General features: G+C 43.9%; 1 protein-coding gene across 1 annotated transcript in view; it reads right to left on the bottom strand.

Annotated features, from left to right (window-relative positions):
* The window catches only part of NRXN3 (neurexin 3), a 1,831,517-nt gene that overhangs the window by 1,298,364 nt on the left and 510,160 nt on the right, over window positions 1–22,993 (bottom strand). The window contains 2 exon segments of the mRNA XM_038743538.1: window positions 17,780–17,941; window positions 19,839–19,862. Of these exon segments, the coding sequence (XP_038599466.1) occupies window positions 17,780–17,941; window positions 19,839–19,862 (186 nt within the window).

The following is a 22,993-nucleotide window of genomic DNA, read 5'->3' on the forward strand; positions in this document are numbered from 1 at the left end:
TCAATCACATTTCTTGAGTGCTTACTGTGTGCAGAGGACTGTACTAAGGACTTGGGAGAGTATAATGTAACAATAGAACTGACAAATTCCCTGGCTGCTACAAGATTACAATCTGGGGAGGGGGGAGACAGACATTAATATCAATTACAGGTATGTACATAAGTATTGTGGATCTGGGAGTGGGGGATGAATGAAAGGAGCATGTCAGGGTGATGCAAAAGGGAGTGGACCATTTAACTCTTGATTACCTTGACAAGCAATATAGTCTAATGAATACAACATGGGCCCGGGAGTCAGAAGGACCTGGGTTGTAATCCCAGCTCTGCCACTTCTCTGCTATGACTCTGGGCAAGTTACTGAACTTCTCTGTGCCTCAATTATTCCATCTGTAAAATGGGGATTTCAATTGTGACTCCAATGTGGGACATGGACCTTGTCCAACCTGATTATCTTTTATCTACCTCACTGCTTAGTACAGCGCCTGGCACACATAGCAGGCACTTAATAACAAATACCAAACACAACTATCTAATATCAATGATGACTACGATATTTGTTGAGCACCTACTATAAGTGCTGGAGTAAATTCAGTACAATGAGATCAGACACAGTCCCTGCTCTGTCTCTGACCAAGGGGTGTGCCAGAGACATTTCTGTAAGCAGAATCTACTGAATTAGGACACCAACTCTCACAGTGGGGAGAGGGCAGCCAGCCCTGAAGGCTCTGGACTAGCTAGCTGAATGCTGAACACTTTCTGTGCCTTCCGGGGTGTCCCAATTCTAAAAATCATGGGACAGTGGCAGCAAATAATCGAGACCATCTCAGGATGTATTAGAGAGGAGCCTCACAAGAATGTCTACCTCAGCTGTAAGTTAATGTCGGTGCTAAAATGTCAGTGCTATAAAAGGACATCTGACCTTTCATTCATTCGATCATATTTACTGAGCACTTATTGTGTGCAAAGCACTCAACTAAACACTTGGGAGAAGTGCAATTAAGAACAAACCTCAAGAGAGACCACCCCCCCAGCCTCCAGGTAGATCAGCAGTCAAACAATCAATCAATGGTATATATTGATTACTTAGTGTATAGAGAGCACTGTACCAGTGCTTGGGAGACTACAATAGATAAGGTAGATCTGCTCCCTGGCCACAAGGAGTTACCGACTATAGGAGGGGCAACAAATTAGAGGAGGAGCCTACAAACTGGAGAGGATAGGCCAATAAGATAGAGAAGAGCCCTACAGACTAGAGGAGGGTCTTACAGAGGAGAGGAGGGGTTTAGAGACTACAGGGCAAGCTAGTCTCTAAATTCTGCCCTTGCCAACAAGATGCCAAGGAAGAGAGGTGTGTTATTATCAGGGGCCATCCCTAGAGATGGAAGGAGGAATTGATTCTTATGAGAAAGGGCCATTGAAAGTGCACTGAATTTCTGCCCATTCCCATAAGACCATGGGTACTGCCCGGGGGGCAGGAGGGTGAAGATGATTTAAAATCTTGGTGCTGGTGAGGCTCATCCTACATCCACAGGCTGCCAGACCAGGCTGGAGGTGGCGGGGCACAACCTGCTGACTGGAAGAACTGCAGCAGCAGGACCCCAGAAGAGCAGCTGCATCTCATAGTAGCCCGAGATTCCCTTTGTCCCCACAGATTCACTACCGTCTGGGCATAATGATGCTCTCTAGGTGGAGGCCCTCAGGCTTGAGTCACCAGAGGGATAACACCACCACCACTATTAGTACTGCTAATAAAAGTAATGGTATTTAGTAGGTGTTTACCACATGCCAACCACTGGAATAGGTACAAAATAATCAGATTGGACATTCTCCAAGTCTCATTCCAGGTTCACAAGCTAAGATGGAGAAAAAGCAGGGGTCCAATCCCCCTCTGACAGTTGAGGAAACTGAGGCTCAGGAGTTAAGTGACTTGCTCAAGGTAACACAGCAGGTAAGTGGCAGACAGGATTTGAATGCAGGTCTCCTGAATCCCAGGCCCATGTTTCTTCCATTAGGCCACATTTCTTCAATATGAGAATGAGGAAGAAGCAAAGAGAAGGCAGTCCAAAAAGTAGAGGGAATTTTAGGCAAAGAGGAAAAGAAAAAATTTTAATTAATTTTCAATGTATGGAGAAACATTTCTCCCTGGATTCAGGAGGGGTCAATAGCAGTAATAACAACCTCCTGCCTTGAGGTTAGGGATCATGTAAATCAATTCTCAAACACCAATCACGTAATTTCTGGTGGGAAATTTCAGTAAATTTCATTTCTTCTAGGACTCAGTTCAGTGATAAAGTTTCAGGCAATCATTGCACTCAAACTGCTTCCCTCTGTCTCTGTCTCTCTCTTCTCCCTCTCTGCTCCCCACAAATCCCCTTTATTGTTTCAATACCCATCTTCTGTAACCTAGGTGTCCACTGATAAATGCTGTTTCAACCTAATTAGATGGCAGCTATTTTCCCTTACCTCAAAGGGTTTAGGAGTCTGGGAAATTGGCTTCTAATCACAACTCTGCTACTTGCCTGCTGTGTAGCCATGGGCAAATCACTAAACTTATCTGGACCTCAATTTCCTTATATGCAAAATAAGAATTCAATACCTGCTTTCCCTTGCCCATAGATTGTGAGCTCTATGTGGAACAAGGACTGTGCCTGACCTGATTATCCTGTAAGTGCTTAATACAACAATCATCATCATTATTATTGGATTATCTCCAGTCTAAGAGCTAAGATGGCAAATTTACTTCTTTCTGCTGCAGCAACGTTTGCAAATATGTACTGGTCACCTAAAAAATACATGTGCTCAACTCCAATTCCCCATGATGTTCTACTGATCCTGGTCCCCTCCTGAACTGGCACTTTGATCTCAGCATGGAATGAACTCCAAGAAGAGCCACAGGAGGAACTGGTGGAGAGATGGTAATGTTGAGAAGAATGGCAAAGGGGAGAGGAAGGATGGGGAAAGGAAAGAGTAGAGAAAAAATTAAGTCATCACAGGAAAGGGAGGTGGTGGTAGTTTGGGTCCAGATATTATCTTTGAGAGCAGAGATCCTGTCTACCAACTATTTTACCTAATGCTCTGGAGGTGGATATATACATAGAGGGGAGGATATACATAAAAAGGAGAATATAAGTATAATAATAATAATGATATTTGTTAAGCACTTACTATGTGCAAAGCACTGTTCTAAGCGCTGGGGAGGTTACAAGGTGATCAGGTTGTCCCACGTGGGGCTCACAGTTTTAATCCCCATTTTACAGATGAGGTAATTGAGGCCCAGAGAAGTGAACTGACTTTCCCAGGCACACAGCTGACAGTTGGAGGAGCCGGGATTTGAACCCATGACCTCTGACTCCAAAGCCCGTGCTCTTTCCACTGAGCCACGCTGCTTCTACACACATTATATATTTATGTTCTCTATTCAAAGAGGACACCTTTAACAGTGAGGCTTATCTATGAGTACATGTGTGGCTGAAAAATTCCAAATGTGGGACTCACAGTCCTGTGCCATTGTACACACAAAAAGGATGGCCCTTGTGATGTCATGCTTAACCTTCTGGATACATATAACATATTTATCATTTTCAAGAGGACACTGCAGACTGGGAGATCTTAACTTCACACATAAGTTACTGAAAAGACGTTTGCATCTAACATTTGACCTTTGTAATACCAATAGGTTTGTCCCAAACAAGGCCTCTCTTTACTACTGAGACTTAGTGCCCTAATCCTAGTAGAGCCTTTCCTTGATGAGAGGAACTCCTCTCATGATTGCCGGTCAACCAGGCTGCCCCCGCAACAGTTAAATTTGCCATCTTAGCTCTTAGACTGGAGATAATCCAATAATAATGATGATAATTGTGGGTCTAAGTGCCCCAGTCACAAAGAGGGTTGGAAACCACAACAGTCTTAAAGACCTTCCCCTTGGTGTGGACCTACTATTTTTAATAATATGGGGGCAAAAACACAGCCAGCTTTAGGACCAGAAAATTGATGGGCCGCCAACTTCGCAGCTTCAAAGACAGACTTTTGCGGACTCCATCCTGAGTCCACAGTTCCCTCCCAGCAGCCCCAGGGCTTCACAGAACACTTGGTGTTCTCATGTTATGTGCTGGGGTAGATATAAGCTAATCAGGTTGGACACAGTCCATGTCCTATATGCAGTTCACAGTATTAATCCCCATTTTACAGATGAGGGAACTGAGGTGCTGAGAAGTTGTGACTTACCTAAAGTCACACAGCAGACAAGGGGTCTGCAGAGAAGCAGCGTGGCTCAGTAGAAAGAGCCCGGGCTTTGGAGTCAGAGGTCATGGGTTCGAATCCCAGCTCCACATCTGCTGTGTGACCTTGGGCAAGTCACTTAACTTCTCTGTGCCTCAGTTACCTCATCTGTAAAATGGGGATGATGACTGTGAGCCCCACGCGGGACAACCTGATCACCTTGTATCCCCCCCAGTGCTTAGAACAGTGCTTTGCACATAGTAAGCGCTTAACAAATGTCATTATTATTATTATTAAGGGGTGGAAGCAGGACTAGAACCCAGGTCCTTCTGACTCTCAGGCCATGCTGCTTCTCACCAGAAAGTCTTGCAGCTTTTGGGTAGGTGTGGCCAGGGGTTTGGCCTGGAGAGAGCAAGAGCTCTTCGTTCATTATTGTTGTTGATGATTTTCTTGGAAGGTGGTTCTGTGTGAGAGAAGTTCTGGCCAAGATGTAAAATAGACTGTAAATTACATCTGGCTGCCAAATTATAAACTCCTTGAGGGCAGGGCCCTGTATATTGGGAAGCAGCATGGCCTAGTGGAAAGATCAATAATAAGAACAACAACAATAATAATAATATTGTACTCTCCCAAGTATTTAGCTCAGTGCACATAGTAAATGCTCAATAAACACGATTAACTGATTTTGATTGTGATTAATTTTATGAACAAGCCACATAAGAGGACACCATATTTCACCAAAAGTTACAGAAGCAGCGAGGCTTAGTGGAAAGAGCACGGGCTTGGAAGTCAGAGGATGTGGGATCTAATTCCGCCTCCACCACTTGTCAACTGTGTGACTTTGGGCAAGTCACAACTTCTCTTTGCCTGTTACATCATCTGTAAAATGGGGATTAAAACTATGACATGGGACAACCTGCTAATCTTGTATCTATCCCAGTGCTTAGAACAGTGGTTGGCACAAAGTAAGTGCTTAAATATCATCCCCTGCCTGAAGACAACTCAAAGAGAGGGGCTAAGTTGTAGCTAGATGGGAGCTAGGTTGTACATTTCTGGAGGGCAGGGGACCTGTCTGCTAAACCAAGTGCTTAACACAGTGGGTGATTGCATGTTAGCACCTAATCGACTGGTGTTAACAGAGAAGATCCTGCTGAAATGCTGGCTTTTTTCTTTCCTAGGTTGAGGTGGAAATATGCTGATTAAATCTCCTGTGTAGCTCAGAAAACAAGCCTAAAGGTTCAATTCAGGGAGGGAATGGTTCAGGGAGCAGAATCACTAAGTCAGCACCAAGTTTCCCCCTCACAACTCAACCCAGGTGTGCCATCGACCACCAGCCTGGAACCACTTCTGCATGCTCACCCTCATCTACCAGAGGGTCACACTTTCCACCCCAGGTCCTAGCTGAGAGATCCCGAACCTCAGAGAAGGTAGGGGCCTGGCTCAAGAAGTGGCTGGCAAAACTGCAAAGAAAATCCAGTCCTAGGATAAATCCATTAGCCATACTGTGACAGTGTAAATTACTCTTCCAGGATCACAGCCTCTGACTACATTTGCCCTTCAACCCATCTTTTCCTGTACAGAATGTTTTTCAGCTGGGGTGTCCCCTGACAGGTACAGCAACTGCTCTGGATGCCTTAAGGTTTGGTATTTCTAGCCTCCCTCTTCTGAAGGTCTTGCCCCCAAGGTCCATATCTCAGGTGTGGAAACTATAGTCACAGGAAGACCAGAGGGAAATACAACAGCCCTGGAGCTGCCAGAGGGGCCACCAGAGAAAAGCTCTAGATTCAGAAGGATTCACTGTACATCTAGAAAATGGCCTGTGCAATAGCTGTGGGGCTGCCATGACCACTCACTCTCCACAATGCCACCAATGCCCTCCTGGCCCACTCCAATTGGACGTCAGCCACTCAGCCCATTCCCACTCCCCAACCCTCACTTTGCTCCAAGCCTGGTGCCCAAGGTTTTTATGCCCCAAGAAAACAACAGTAACAATGAATAACTGTGGTGTTTAAGTGTTTATAATGGCCATTGAGCTGGGGCAGCTACAGGATAACAGACTAAACACAATTCCTGTCTCACATGAGGCATGCAGTCTAAGGGAAAGGTTCAATTCAGGGAGGGAGCAGAATCACTAGCTCAGCATCAAGCTTCCCCCTCAACACAGTCCCAGCCTCTTGCATTTTAGTTTTCCCTCTTGCATCAAATCGGAACCAGCGCTTGACATCAATATGCTAAATTACGTACCTGATATAATACACACAACCCCAATGGTCAGGGGTTCTAGTAAGAATAAAAGTGTACTCTCTCACCCCTCAGACCACCTTCCCAAATACTGCTCCATCACCAATATTCCTAGGGAGCTTCGAGGTTTCTGGGATGGTATTTCATCCGGAACTACCGTGCAATACTGAGTTTAAGGAATTGGCACCCACCCGCATAGCAGTAGCTACAAACGTTTCAACCAGCAAATTGAAAACAAGGTTGCCAATACATAAACTATTAGAACAACAGTTTTTATACATCTTCAATGCAATTTTACAGATATTATCTAATTAGTTGCATGATCACTACAAACCTACAGGTATAAGTTCCTGAAGGTTATTTTTTGTCTCCCTTGAGGCTTCCCTCAGACATAGGAAATTCTGTCTCAGTGAGAACAACCTGATAGATTACTTTTACTGTAAATATGCTATATTTTTAGAAATGAGTTCTGCTTAATCTATCTTGGGAGAAAAAAACAGTAAAGTGGAAAAAAAAATAGCTTCTAACAACCCAAACTCACACCAACTCCGTAGATTGGTTTAATATCAGAGTATGCCCGGTATACATCATACATGTCACAAAATCCTAAATTTACAATAGAGTTACAAACTAGAACCTGAGCATAAATCTACTGAATTCCCTTTCCAAAACATACATCATACCTTTCAACAAAGTTACTTAGCAGTCTCTCCTTTCTTGGGCAATAAAATAAAAATCACTTTTCCCTTTCCAGGTTCCTCAAAACCAATTCACTTGGGCAGCAGAAAAAGAGTCAAATAAGAACAATCAGTGGCAGGGAGAATGAAATTGCTGTTGGTGATTCCACCAGTTTTCACTCTCTCCTGCCTGATCAGCCTTCATCACATGAAATCAATCAATGGAATTTATTGAGTACTTACTGTGCGCAGAGCCCTGTACTAAGCACTAATGGGAGTACAATACAGCAGGATTGGTAGGCACGTTCCCTGTCCACAACGAGCTAACAATATAGCTTTGGAACCCCAGAATGTCATGTTGACCAACTGAAGGACCCACAACATAGTGGACTCAGTCATTCATTCTTTCATCCAATCATATTTTTTGAGCACTTACTGTGTGCAGAGTACTGTACTAAACACTTGGGAGAGTGCAATATAACAAAGTTGGAAGACATTCCCTGCCTACAAGGAGCTTACCACTTAGAAGGGTAAACAGACATTAAAATAAATTACAGCTATGTATAAGAGCTGTGGAGCGGAAGGCGGGGTGAAAAAAATCAAGTCCTCAAAGAGTACAGATCCAAGGGCATAGGTGAAGCGAGAGGGAGTAGTGGAAACAAGACTTAGTTGGGGAAGGCCTCTTGGAGGAGATGTGAATTTAACAAGGTTTTGAAGGTGGGGAGAGTGGGGGTCTGTCTAATATGAAAGGGGAAGAGAGTTCTAGGCCAGAGGGAGGACACGGGCAAAGGGTTGTTGGTGAGATAGACAAGATCTAGACTGTAAACACCTTGTAGGCAGGGAAACTGCCTAGCAACTCTGTTGTATTGTACTCTTCCAAGTGCTTAGTACAGTGCTCTGCCCACAATAAGTGCTCAATAAATACTACCATTGATTGACCAATTGACTGAGGCCCAGTGATTACGCTGGCATTAGAAGAGTAAAGAATGCGGACTGGGTTAAAGTAGGAAATCAGTGAGATATGGTAGAAGGGCTTAAAGTCAATGGTAACGAATTTCTGTTTACTGTGCAGGTGGCTGTTCTTGGTTCTTGAGGAGTGGGAAGATGTGGCCCAAACAGTTTTATAAGAAAATGGTATGGGCAGCAGAGTGAAGTATGAACTGGAATAGGGAGAGACAGGAGGCAGGGAAGTTAGCAAGGAAGTTGATGCAAGATAGGAAAGGAAAAGTGTTTGGATTAACGTGGTAGCAGTTTGGATGGAGAGGAAAGGGCAGGTTTGAAGCTAGAGCTGATAAGATTTGGTTGACAAGAGATGAGTCGAGGATAACACAAAGGTTATAGACTTGTGACTAAGGAGGGAGCAGTCCTCTTCCTGATTCTTCCTGCCTTGTTTAGAGCCATTAGCCTTGGGCAGAACAGCTCTGATGTCCCATAAGAATGCAGCAGTATTCTCCTAGGGAGCTCAAAATGCCTCCCAGACTTCAACCAATTAATTCCCCAAACATCCCTGTGAGGAAGTTAGGGAGACAGATAGTTCCATATGAGGAAATAGAGGCAAAAAGATGTAAAATGACTTGCCAAAGGTCCTCAGTGGGCTAATGTTAGAATCCGTGAGAGAGAACCCCCCCATTCTTATCCTGTGCTCCATTTGCCATCCCCTCGTACCCTCTGGGTATTGGTATTCTCCCTACCAGTCAGCCAGTTAGTCAGTCTTATTTATTGAGCACTTACTGTGTGCAGAGCACTATACTAAGTGAACAGGAGAGTACAACAGATTCATTCCTTGTCCACAACGAGCTTACAGTCTAGACAGGGAGACAGACATTAATATAAATACAATTACAGATGTATACATAAAAACTGTGGGGCTGGGGATGGAGGGGTAGATGAATAAAGGGAGAAAATCAAGATGACGCAGAAGCCGGTACGAGAAGAGGAAAGGGCTTAGACAGGGAGGCCTCTCGGAGGAGATGTGCCTTCAATAAAGCTTTGAAGGTGGAAAGAGTAGTTGTGTGCCCCACAACACTATGTACAAACCTGTAATTTCTTTAATTTATATTAAAGTCTGTCTCCCCCTCTAGACTGAAAGCTTGTTGTGGGCAGGGAATAATGTCTACCAACTCTGTTGTACTCTATCCTCCCAAAGCTTAGTACAGTGCTCTGCACATAGTACATACTCAAATACCACTGATTAATTGCTTGATTTAGTCCTCTGCCTGGGCCCTTATCCCAGAGGTAGTAAGGATTTTTTTTGTTAGGATTGTATGCTCCCTGAGGGGCAGGGACCATGTCTCAATAAATACCATTGAATGAATGTCTAACTTCCATTTATTTATTATTTTCAGCATTTAGCTCAGTTCTCCGCATACACTAAGTGCTTAATAAATACTATTAAAGGAAGCATCTTGGCCTAGTGGATAGAACATGGGCTGGGGAGTCAGAAGGACCTGGGTTCTAATCCCAGCTCCACCACTTGTCCAGGTCCTTGGACAAATCACTTAACTTTTCTTTGCCTCAGCTACCTCATTCGTAAAATGGCGATTAAGACTGTGAGCCCCACGTGGTACACCCTGATCACCTTGTAACTTCCCCAGCACTTAGAACAGTGCTTTGCACATAGTAAGCGCTTAATGCCATTATTATAGCCTCAGTAGAAGGGAGAACAGGTACCTCCTCCTTCAGGTAGCGCTTACTCTGTGCTCTCCACACAGTAAGGGCTCAATAAATACACCCAAATGAGTGAACAGATATTGAATCTCCATTTTAAGGGTGAGATAACTAAAGCACAAAGTAGTTAGGTGGCTTGCCCAAATTGCAGAGCAGGCAAGAAGCAGAGTCAGGACTGGACCCCAGATCCTCTGACTCGCAGGTCTGTGCACTTCCCATTAGGCTATGCTGCTTCTCAACAATTAGCTCAAGCTCTAGGATTCTTGGTATGAATCCAAACATCCCCCACAGCTTTAGAGAGGCATGACTGACCCCCACCATCTTCTTTCCCATTTATCTTCTTTCGACTCTAGACCCAGAAGCTCACTGGGGGCCGAGAATGTGTCCATTCATTCAATTATATTAGAACGCTTACTTATATGTTTGGTTTTGTTCCCTGTCTCCCCCTTTTAGACTGTGAGCCCATTGTTGGGTAGGGACTGTCTCTATATGTTGCCAACTTGTACTTCCCAAGCGCTTAGTACAGTGCTCTGCACACAGTAAGTGCTCAATAAATACGATTGATTGATTACTGTGTGCAGAGCACTGTACTAAGCACTTGGGAAGTACAAATCAGCAAAATACGGAGATGGTCCCTACACAACAACAGGCTCACGGCCTAGAAGGGGGAGACAGACAACAAAACAAATAGGTGTCAATATCATCAAAATACACATTAATAAACAGAGTAATAAATACATACAAATATACACATGCTGTGGGGAGGAGAGGAGGAGGAGGAAGAGAAGAAAAAGAGGGTCTCAGTCTGGGAATGCCTCCTGGAGGAGGTGAGCTCTAAGCAGGGCTTTGATGAGAGGAAGAGAGCTAATTTGGCAGATTTGTGGAGGGAGGGCATTCCAGGCCAGAATTAGGACGTGGGCCAGGGGTCGATGATGGGACAGGAGAGAACGAGGCACAGTGAGGAGATTAGTGGCAGAGGAGAGGAGGGTGTGGGCTGTGCTGTAGAAGGAGAGAAGGCAGGTCAGAGAGGAAGGGGCAAGGTGATGGAGAGCCTTGAAGCCAAGAGTGAGGAGTTTCTGCTTGATTCTAAGGTTGACAGGCAATCACTGGAGAATTTTGAGGAGGGGAGTGACATGCCCAGAACGTTTCTGTACAAAGATAATCCGGGCAGCAGAGTGGAGTACAGACTGAAGTGGGGAGAGACAGGTGGTTGGGAGATAAGAAAGGAGGCTGATGCAGTAATCCAGCCAGGATAGGGTGAGAGATTGAACCAGCGAGGAAGTAGTTTGGATGGAGAGGAAAGGGCGGATCTTGGCGATGTTGTGGAGGTGAGACTGGCAGGTTTTGGTGACGGATTGGATGTGTGGGGTGAACGAGAGAGCAGAGTCAAAGGTGACACCAAGGTTGCGGGCTTGTGAGACTGGAAGGATGGTAGTGCCATCTACAGTGATGGGGAAGTCAGGGAGAGGACAGGGTTTGGGATGGAAGATAAGAAGCTCAGTCTTGGACATGTTGAGTTTTAGATGGCAGGCAGACATCCAGATGGAGATGTTCTGAAGGCAGGAGGAGATAAGAGCCTGGAGGAGGGGGGAGAAAGAACAGGGATGTAGATATAGATTGTGTCATCAGCATAGAGATGATAGTTGAAGCCATGGGAACGAATGAGTTCAGCAAGGGAGTGGGTATAGATGGAGAACAGAAGGGGACAAGAACTGACCCTTGAGGAACCCCTACAGTAAGGGGATGGGAGGGGGAGGGGGAGGAGAAGCCCGCAAAGGAGACAGAATGAAAGGTATATTGTAGTCTCCCAAGCGTTTAGTACACAGTGCTGCACACAGTAAGTGCTCAAAAAATATGATTGACTGACTAGAAAGATTTCATTACTGAGGATTGGAAGTCCAGTTTCAAACCTTTCTTATCCTGTCTTTAACAGACCTGGGCTCTAATACTAGCTCTGTCACTTGCTGCTGAATGATCTTGGACAAGTTACTTAACTCCTGTGTCTCCATTTCCTCATCTGTAAAATGGGGATTCAATATCTGTTCTCCCCCTACATCAGACTGTGAGTCCCATTTGGTAGAGAGACTATATCTAATCTGATTATTTTGACTTTATCCCAGCAGTGCCAACAAATGCATTATCACCTGAATATCACTTAACATATATTATTATTGTTATTGATGATGAGTACTACTAATAGAAGGCTTAGTTCTCAGTATCTTCCTGAAGGATGCATGGAGTAGAAACATTTATTATAGGAACAGCGGATGACAAGAGCAACCACCAAAACCCAGCATGAAAGGGTAAAAGAAGAGGGGACAGAACCACATTTGCTACTGGAAAACTCATTCACTCCAGTAAGTACACAGACTCCCAGTGTTATGATCTGACTCTTCACTATATTTCCTCAAATTGGGGCAACAGAGGGTCCAATTCTCTGGCTCAAGCATTCCAGTTCCTGAGAAAATGGAAAGAAAAGGGAGTCCAAGGGGCTGGGATGTAACCCTGGCTCTCCCACTTTGCTGTGTGACTTTGGGCAAGTCATTTAACTTCTCTGTTCCTCAATTTTCTCACCTGTAGAATGCTTGTTCTCCCTCTCCTTCAGACTGTGAGGCCCATGTGGGACAGGTGGCTGTCTCTGATATGATTGAATCGTATCTTCCCCAGTGTTTGGCACACAGTAAGCATTTGATAAGCAGCATGGCATAATGGATAGAGACTGAGCCCCACATGGGACGGACTCTGTCCAACTTGATTTGCTTGTATCCAACCCAGTGCTTAGTACAGTGCCTGGCAGGTAGTAAGCACTTGATAAGTACCATTATTATTATTAGTAGTCGTAACAAAAACTGCAGTTATTTTTATAGGACACAAAGGAGGTGAGGGCATGGGAAGAAGGGAGGAGACACAAAGGAGAAAGCACCAGAATGGCAGAGAGCGTGCTACCAGTGAAGCAGAGAGAAGGCAGTGAGAGACAGTAGCGAAAGACAGAGACGGAGTGAATAAAGGAGAGTATACGTAAAAGAAAACATTATCCCGAAGCCCGCAGGTGCCAGCAATCCGAATAAACGTATAGCAATTAACAGAATTAACATGGCTTTAAATAGCTTGGCTCACCAGATGTGGACTCCTATCAGGGTTCTATAAAATGTAAAGTTACTACAGATTAAACCATTAATCATCTGTTCGGAGACTATCTCTGGATGCAAAACCCCATTCAATTTAAAATGGCTAATAATCACGAAAGGTTATAAGAATTTAATGTGAGCAATTATCCTCTCCTCAATCTTTTTTCTTTTAAGCATGTATTCCCCTCTCCCCTAGTCCCTCTCCTCCACCTCCCTTCCCTGAGCTCCTGGTTCAACTCTCTCCTTACTCATGATCTGCTTCAAGAGCAGATTGTTGCTCTTATTTCAGAAATAAGCTTGGGAGCTCCAGTGACAGAGGATTGATTGACTGGGCTACCAAAGAGACCCCTTCCCCAGGTTACCCCCAGTGCCACCTACTTAAATTTTTAAACCCCTGTGACACACCCATTGAGTTTGTGCCAGAATCTGAGCAGTCTGATGGTCAGGGAAGGAGTTTTCAAGTGAAAGAGCAATTTCTGTTCCCCCAGCCACCTCAACCAAGTCTCCCCTTTACAACAAAAACAACAACATTATTCATCAAGTGTATTCTAAATGACAATCTCTGTACTAAGTGCTGGGGTCTATATGAGATGATAGGCACCTGTTCCACATGGTATTTATTGAGTACTTATTCTGAACAAAGTACTATGCTAAGGATTTGGACAGTAATACTAATGATGAAGAAAATAATAATGATGATAGTGATAACTCAATGCAGGGAATGTCTATCAATTCTGTTGGTATTGTACTCACAGGGGCTTAGTACAGTGTTCTGCACCAACAGCACTCAAAACGACTGATTGATTGAAAAACACGGTTTTTATTAAACCCTTACTCTGTGCCAAGTATTGTGCTAAGGTCTGGGGTAGACACAAGAAAATCAGATTGCACACAGTCTCTGCTCCACATGGGTCTCACAATCTAAGAGGGAGAACAGGTAAGAAAATTGATGCACAAAGAGTTTTTGCACCACCAACCCCTTAGCAGTGGACCACCCCATAGTCAGCTTCCTCCACTCTTGCAGCTGAAAGACAAACATTGGGCTAACTTTGACCAATCAATCCATAATATGCACTGAATGCCTACTGTGAACAGAGTTTGTACTAAGTGCTTGGCGGAGTACAATATAACAGAACAGAGTTGGCAGACACATTCCCTGCCCACAGCAAGCTTCACATTTAATCTCTCCTGCTGCAATTCAGATCTCTGTTACTTGGCCATTCTTTTATTCTTCCCTCATCTACTGTCATGCTCACAAACAATACCAACTATTATTAACTTTAACATTTTGAGGGCATTGTACTTAAGAGTTTGTGGGCAAGGATCACAGCTACCAACTCTATTGCATGGTACTCTCCTAAGTGCTTAGAACAGTGCTCTGCACACAATAACGGCTCAATCAATACCACTGATTTTCATACATTTTCCAAATCCACCCCTTCCTCTCCACTGCTAGTCAGTCAATCTTATTTATTGAGTGCTTACTTTGTGCACAGCACTGTACTGCTTGGGAGAGTATAACAATGTAACAGATACATTCCCTGCCAGCTACTACACTGATTTAAAACTCTTTTTATATCATATATAATGTAAACTACATGGTCTAGAGGAAAGAGCACCAGTCTGAGAAATCCTCCTCTAGCACCCGCATACTATGTGACCTATAGCAAGTTACCTAACTTCTCTGTGCCTCAATTTCCTCATCTGTAAACTGGGGATTCAATACCTATTCTCCCTTCTTCTTAGACTGTAAGCCCCAAGTGAGACAAAGACTGTTTCTGACGGACTGTAAGCTCTTTTTGGGCAAGGAATGTGTCTACCATGTGTCTGTTTATCGGGGTATTGTACTCTCCCAAGTGCTCTGCACACAGTAAGTGCTCAATAAATTTGATTGAATACCAATTCCATTATATTCTATTTTTCCAAGTGCACAGTACAGTGCTATGCACACAATAAATGCTCAGTAAATACAAGTGATTGATTGATTAATGATCTTGTATCTAATCCCAGTGAATAGGACAGTGCTTGGCACACAGTAAGCACTTACATATTATTATCATTATTTTTATTACAAACCTCCTTGCTGGTCTCCCTGGCTTCACTTCTCTTCATTTCAGTTCCCCAAATAACCTTTTGGGAATAGATGCAACATATCTCCTCATGACCACTGTCTTTAAGGCTGTCCAGCATCTCTCTCCACCAAACAATTCAGCTCCCTTCATCCCCTATTCCCCTGCTTGTGCTCTTCTCTCTTCCCAAGCCCACTCAGAACTCCCTTCCACCAGGCCTCAGCTCTCCCCACCTTCAAAGCCCTCTTAAATAAGCCTTCACCGATTAATTACCAGGACCCAAATACCTAATTACTCTTTAGTTGCCTCTGGCATTTATATATTTTTCTAGTGTCAAGCCCACTGCTAGTCACATAGTAAATGCTTAATGAATTATTATTTATACTCCCAGAACGTTTGTAAATATATGCAAATTCAGTATCTCCATGCCTTTCTGCTCCATTAGAATGTATTCTTCTGGTGGCCTGGGAACATGTCTCTTTTTTCCTTGGTATTTGCTAAGTGCTTATTATGTGTCAAGCACTGTTCTAAGCGCTGAGGTAGATTCAAGTTTTAGCAGGCTGGACACAGTCCCTGTCCCACATAGGGCTCACAGTCTAGGTAGGAGAGAATAGGATTGCATCCCCATTTTAAGGTTGAAAAAACAGGCACAGAGAAGTTAAGCAACTTGCCCAACAGACAGCAGACAAGTGCCTTGTAATAACAAAAACTGTGGTAGTTGTTAAACGCTTTCTGGGCTTACTAGAAAGGAGGCAACAGTTTATTCTAAACTGTAAATTCCTTGAAAGCAGGGAACATGTCTACCAACTCTGGTATACTGTACTCTCCCATGTTCTTAGTACAGTGCTCTGCACACAGTAAGTGTTCAGTAATTATGATTGATTCTCCTGGCACCACAATAATGCAACACACTGTAGAGGGTCTCTTTAGGGGAAGAAGTGAATGAGCAGTGTGGACTCCAGGGAAAAAAGGATAAAAATTAAGAGAATATATGGAATTGGGATTTAGGATTAAACACTTCAAGCAATTAAATTAGTCACAGGAGGAAACACTAGCTAAAGGATAAAAGAATCAAACAATGGTGCTCACTGAGCTCTTATAATAATAATAATAATGGCATTTATTAAGCACTTACTATGTGCAAAACACTGTTCTAAGCGCTGGGGAGGTTACAAGGTGATCAGGTTGTCCCACGGAGGGCTCACAGTCTTAATCCCCATTTTCCAGATGAGGTAACTGAGGCCCAGAGAAGTGAAGTGACTTGCCCAAAGTCACACAGCTGACAGTTGGCAGAGCCGGGATTTGAACCCACGACCTCTGACTGCAAAGCCCGGGCTCTTTCCAGTGAGCCACGCTGTATTCAGGACACAGAATACAACCAAGTTAGTTGATGATTGCTGCCTGCAAGGAGCATACAGTCCAGAGATGGAGTTTACTGAGTCCTAACATGAGAAGAGATGAGATGCCGAAAAGGGAAGTGGAAGATCTCATGTGGGCACCAAAGACACAAGAACGCCAAGACAAAGAAGAAATGACTGCAAGCTTATTGAGCTCAACATTTTCTGATCCCTAGTACAACCCTAGACTGTAAGCTCCTTGTGGGCAGTAAACAGGTCTATCAACTCTGTTATATGGTACTATCTCAAAGTGCTTAGTAGAGTGCCATGTACACCAGTAAGCGCTCAATAAATGACGGCTTCAAGGCTCTCCATCACCTCACCCCCTCCTACCTCACCTCCCTTCTTTCCTTCTACAGCCCAGCCAGCACCCTCCGCTCCCCTGCCCCTAACCTCCTCACTGTTCCTCATTCTCACCTGTCCCGCCATCGACCCCCGGCCCACGTCCTTCCCATGGCCTAGAATGCCCTCCCTCCGCACATCCACCAAGCTAGCTCTCTTCCTCCCTTCAAAGCCCTACTGAGAGCTCACCTCCTCCAGGAGGCCTTCCCAGACTGAGCCCCCTCCTTCCTCTCCCCCTCCCCATCCCCCCGTCCTACCTCCTTCCCCTCCCCACAGCACCTGTATATATGTTTGTACAGATTTATTACTCTATTTTACTTGTACATATTTACTATTCTATTTATTTTGTTATTATATTTTGTTGTCTGTTTTCCCCTTCTAGACCGCGAGCCCGTTGTTGGGTAGGGACCATCTCTATATGTTGCCAACTTGTACTTCCCAAGTGCTTAGTACAGTGCTCTGCACACAGTAAGCGCTCAATAAATATGATTGAATGAATGAATGACTGCATTTCCAAACCCATCACCTTGTGCTTAAACTGGCTAATTGAGAAAACGTGGGAAATACTCTGAGTGGGAAGCATTCATGGATCTTCAGATGTGCCTCACACAACCTGCAGAGTCCAGAAATACTGAATAATCTTAAGTCGACCCTAAGGTGTTCCTTTAGGGCTCTTCCACCCTATGTCCCCCTTGAATCTGGGATTCAGTAAGGAACCTCTATTTATCTGACTAAACCAAGCAAGTCCATATAGCCTTCACTTCTCGGGATGTGTGTCTATTGCTTCAGCTGAAAACTGGATTGAAAGGGCTATTTCTTGTATTCGATTATGGAAATTCTCCTCCAGTTCAAATAATGAGCACCTGAGAACTTACCGTCCTCGATGACCAAGCCAGCCACCATGAATAGTTTTCCACTGGGAAACTTCAGATTCTGGAGCTTTCAAGAAGGACCGAGAGGAATGTTCCTGCCCAAGGTGTAGCTCACAAAAGCCTCCTCCCCCTCAAAAAAAAATAGGCAGCAAGATTCTTAACCAATTACCTCCTTCAGGCAGCCCATGAAGTTGTTGCTGACGGGCGATCCTGGTAAATCTGCCGTGCTGGGGCTTCCTCCTACGTAAAAGAAGTCATCTGAGCCTAGCATGGTGTAGTCCTCTTGGGTGTACCCAGTCGTGGTGAGGATGCCATCCACAGAGATTGTCACCTATTTGAGAAACATAAGGGACAAAAAAAAAAAAAAAATCCCAGCAATGACCTTCCAGTCTGGCCGAGACCAAGTTGACTCCCCTTCCTTCCACATCATTCTTATTAAAGATTCAGTGAGGTGTTTGTTGGGTTTGGGGTTGGGGTGAATTGCTGCCTACTTCCTTTTACTGGTCTGTTTTGGCTAGTGGCCCATGCCTTAGTTTTCCCTTCTTCATCCCCTGCATCGTTTATACGCAGGACCAAATTGAGCTGCTCTTTTATCAGTCAGTCTAAAAAAAGGGAACTGTCCTTGGAAGTTAGCTGTCACTCTCTACCTCATTTTTATTGGTTGGTAATTGTTGAAAAATTATTCTTATTAATTTTTGGTGGTGGTGGCGAAAAATGGCCAAGGAGACATTAGGAGAATGGATTTTTTTTTTTCCTTGTTTTGATTGTTGCTGGCTTCTGGCTCATGGCAGGCTGACCAACATGCATCAGGGAGGGGAGGGGAAAGGATGTTCACTTTCAATGTGTCATGAATGATGCATGCCATGGACTGCCTTAGGGCACCAACCCCTGCCCTCCCACCTGCACCGCCACCACCATCACCACCTCCACCATCCAAAAACAGAAAAAATCCAAACCAAAAGGCTCAACTGTAACAAAAGGAGAAAATAAGAGGGTCAGAACCATATAGTTTTTTAAATCCCCCAAAGGAAGAAGGTACGCCCAGATGCCAACATCTGCGGGAGAAGCGGTGGACAGAATGAGAGAAAAAGAGGGAGAGAGGGAAAGAAAGAGAAAGAGAGGTTATAAAGCGTGCACACACCATACTCTGGCACACCCATGCGAAAATGATCTGTAGTAGAGAGAAATAAGAAACGGGGAACAGAGAGAAAAAGGAGAGAGAATCAAAGGCTATTTCACACTTGCATGCACTGATCCAAAATTATTTAAAAATAAAGAAACAGGGACAAAAATGGTAACCTCAAATTAAAAGTTACTTCCCTCCCCTGCTCAAAAAAAAAAATACCTCAACCCTAAAAGATAGGAGTTTGGCAGGGAAATGAAAGAGCAGGGTGAGAAAGAGGAGGAATGAAATTGACTTGACATTGTTAAGAGGTTGTTAGTGACTAAAGGAAAATGAACAAATTTTGGTACTGGGAGGGAAACCCAGGAGATAATGGGATCATGCCATGCAGAGCTTTTATGGAAACATACAATTGAAGAGCTCCATTTAGCCCTATTGGGTGCAAGGTCAAGGGGAAGAACTAGTAGAAGGTAGAAAGAGCTCTGGCTAGTTCACCTATAGCAGCTGTTGCCATAACAAAAGAAAGGTTGGGGGGAGAGGGGGAGAGAAGGAGAGACGAGGGGGAGAAGGGAGAGAGGGGCATTGGAGACAGGGAAAGGGAGAGGTGTGAGAGGGAGGGATGAAGGGAGAGCCAAAGGAGGGGGAGAGGGAGTGAGTTGGAAATAGTCAGGAAGACACAGATTAGAGCAAAGAGAGAAAACAGGGATAAAGAAACAAAGGCAGGGGCTGCACCATAAACCTTAGGCCTGTAACATATCTGAACTCTGAAGAGTTAAAAAAAAAAGGGGGAGATAAAACTAAACTGGCAAACATATCAAAAGAAAATTGAAGGGAGGAAAAATATTGAAGAAATGGACTCCCAAAATGACCAAACCCCATTTCCAGAACCGTTATGTTCTCCTCTGGATTAAAAAGAAATACATGGGATTTTTCTTGCAGAGAAAGTAAAACACAAATGTGTTTATAGTGAACTCAAAAGAAATCAAAAAGTATAAAGGAGATTGAAGGAGCGAGGGATTCAGGGAGGGAAAGAGGGGTAACACACGGCAAACCCAAAATAAGAGACAATAAGAATGATATCTACCAGACAATGTAGTTTGTTTACCATAGCGTGTCCAATGCCTGAGTGCTTTGCGGAAAAGGGGGAAGAAAGGAAATTAAAAAATTGTGAACAGAACGATTGTTAATTAAAAAAACTAAAAACAAAGATGAGTCGTTAGGGTGTTAGTACATTAGTCGGTTAGTAAAATGACACATTGCATGAATGATTTAGTGTTAGTCTTTCAAAGAAAGGCATCCAACACAGAGAAAGAGAGAGGGGGAGAGAGGAGAGGAACGATGGGAGCAGAACTCTGGGAAACCATGTCGTTTAAGTCGTAAGGTGGAGGTGAGCTGCACGCCTCTTTGGAAGCTCCATTCTCTTTTTCACAATGTCATCCATTCCTAACGTGGCCCACGTGAGAAGTTGAATAATACTTACTTTCCAACAGATCTTCAGGATGAATTCTGCCGTCTGGCCCACTCCCTCCCCAGAATAGCCAGGCCCATGACCAGGCCCATAAAGCAAAGGGAACATTCTCACCCTCTTCTGTTTTTTCTTGCCCCAACAAGCCCCTCCAAGTAGCCCAAAAGGCATCCTTGGAAAAGGGTGCTGAGTGACAGAAAAACTACATTGGAGCTTCCTTCATTCTTCAGCTGCCTCTACCTCAGGTGAGCTCAAGGCTCCTTCTCTAAATCAAGTGTCCACACTCATTGAAATCACTTGTTAAATATGAATGAGACAAGATTCTGAGAGAATATGTGGGAAGGTTCAGAGAGTATGTGCGTCCAACGTTTTCCTAGGCCTGTGCTACTTTTTAAGCTTGGAGAAGAGAAGGAATGGGAAGATTATTTTTCTTTCTCCTGCTCCAGAAGCTTTAGCAGGCCCTTGCTGTCCATACTGTCCATAAAAACTAGTCTTTTTTGTAACCCTTTGTTTTGCAGGGGGAGGGGAGAGAGAAATCAGGCTTGTTGGTCATTTAGCCAAAATAGTCTCTGCTTTTTCTTTAACAATACATTGTCGGGATTCTGACTGTATAAACACCTCTCCTAGAGACAGAAAGAATGAATCCTATCAAGGGTAGGGTTATGGGGGACTGGAGGATGGGGTTAAGTGTATAAAAGAGCAAAGGATTCTAAAATACCTTTCCTTGACTGGACTCCATTTCCTTCTGGTGCTGTCTGCTAAAGAAGCTATAAATTGGGATGTCAGTATTCCACTGTGCTGGCTGGGCAACAGTGGCAAAGCAAAGTTGTGACATGACCAGGGCACAGGAGCAGGCAGAAGAGGTGGCAAAATACAAATACTGCAATCACTAGCCTCATGTTCCTCTTGCAAGCCATATCATTGCTCTTGAACAGACGTTGGGGGTGACCTGTGTCCTGCCCCTTGCCACAAGTCAACAGGTATCAAAAATAGTTCTTTTAGCAAAATAAGCAATGGAAAGGGGCTATTAATGGTAGTGAATGCTCTTGAAAATCTCTACTTGAGCCTTCATTTCATTCGAATAGATTTTCTGCCAAGTCACTTGACCTAACTATCTTTGAGGTTGTCATGTTCTAGCTATCAAATACATTAACACTTCCATGATCTTCTATAAGAAGAAGTCCTAACCTTTCAAGTAAATCCTTGGGAAGACTTAAAAAGATGGGTTATATAGAGATTCCCTTTATTGGTAAATAAACTTGGCTTTTAAAATTTTTCAACGCTAAGGTCAAATGGTTTTAGCTGGTAAAATGTGGGTGAGATTTCTTTTTTTGTGTGGCAGTATTCATCAGGACAGACAAAGAAACATATGACAGCAATGCTCAAAAAAAAAAAAATACCTGGCAGAGGGTGGAGGCATAGTCACCTTCGAGGCAAAAAGAGCCGTTACATGAATTGTCTGGATCTCACAGCGAGACCACAGATGAGATCATAATCATTCTGTAGCATAAGGCATTTTGCATATTCAGCCACCCTCCACTCCTGGGAAGGATGGCAATCACCATTTCCCAGATGGGAACTGAAGCATCGAAAGGTTAAGCATCTTGCTCAAAGTCAGACAAGAAGTTTGTTATTGGGGTTGGGAACAGAATGCGGGAAACCTGACCCACAATTCTGTAAGCTCCTTTGTGGAAGCCAAGTAGCAGAGCACAGTGTCACATGGCTGGAGGTGGGTCAGCATCAATGAATGATAAATCATTCCCATTTTAATCGATAAAAACTTAAGGGATTTTATTTTTGTTGCCTCTAGAGTGTATAAGAAGCATTCTTAGAGGAGAAAAACCAAGGCCTTTACTAACCAGTCAAAACCTCTGCAGCATCACGCTATCAGAGAAGCATAAAAGTGGATCAGCTGGTCCTTGGCCTGATTTCTAACCATGACTTAAAATCTCTAATTACTCATAATGCAAATCAACTCTCTGCCAAAGACATTAGACCAAGAAGGAAAAGTATCCTATTTTTATTCCCCAGTCAGCAGACCAGAGCTGAAGCAGGTACAGGCCCTGATGTTTAGAACAAGTGGCAGTTGTAGTCTTGTTTCTCCTGGATGGGAAATAGTTACATGAAAACTATTTTATCTATCTATAAGGTGTGTGGGAGAGGGGGAGGGGGAGGGGGAGGGGGGAGGGGGAGGGGGGAGGGGGAGGGGGAGGGGGAGATCCCAGGATCTTAGGGCCTTAGAGAAAAGAATCCCAGAGATTTGCGGGTCTAGATATAGTTGTCCCTAGAATTTGAAAAAGACACCACTGATGGTGAAATTAACCTCTGAGAGTGTGGGTAGCTGAAAAGGCCAAAGCAGATCACACAGTCCTACTCATATTGTGCTTTTGAAATTTTGTGGTGTGGCACCCTTCCCTCTAGTACCAATGGAGCACATTAAGAGATCCAAGATGCTTACCTGCCACACATACCTTGGCAAGAGAAAGGGTATTTCCAAAAGAGACCTAGGTATGTGTGAACTGTACTGTTTACTCAGCACTGCCAACTCTTGCTTTAGCAGACAGTAAACATTCAAAAACTCCTATGAAAGTTAGGTTCCAACTCATGCTTATACTAACAGAAAAGCAAAGACATCATGTAGTTTACCATCATGCAAACTTCTTCCCTCATTCAAACTTTCAGATCTTTACATTGTATATTCTGATTAATAAGAAACTCATTCTGAGTCAATCCAGATTAAAGGAGTAAATACCTCTCACACATAGGAAATAACTCAAGATTGCTACAGGAAAAGG

This window comes from Tachyglossus aculeatus, chromosome 1 (assembly GCF_015852505.1).
Source record: "Tachyglossus aculeatus isolate mTacAcu1 chromosome 1, mTacAcu1.pri, whole genome shotgun sequence".
Classification (NCBI taxonomy): domain Eukaryota; kingdom Metazoa; phylum Chordata; class Mammalia; order Monotremata; family Tachyglossidae; genus Tachyglossus; species Tachyglossus aculeatus.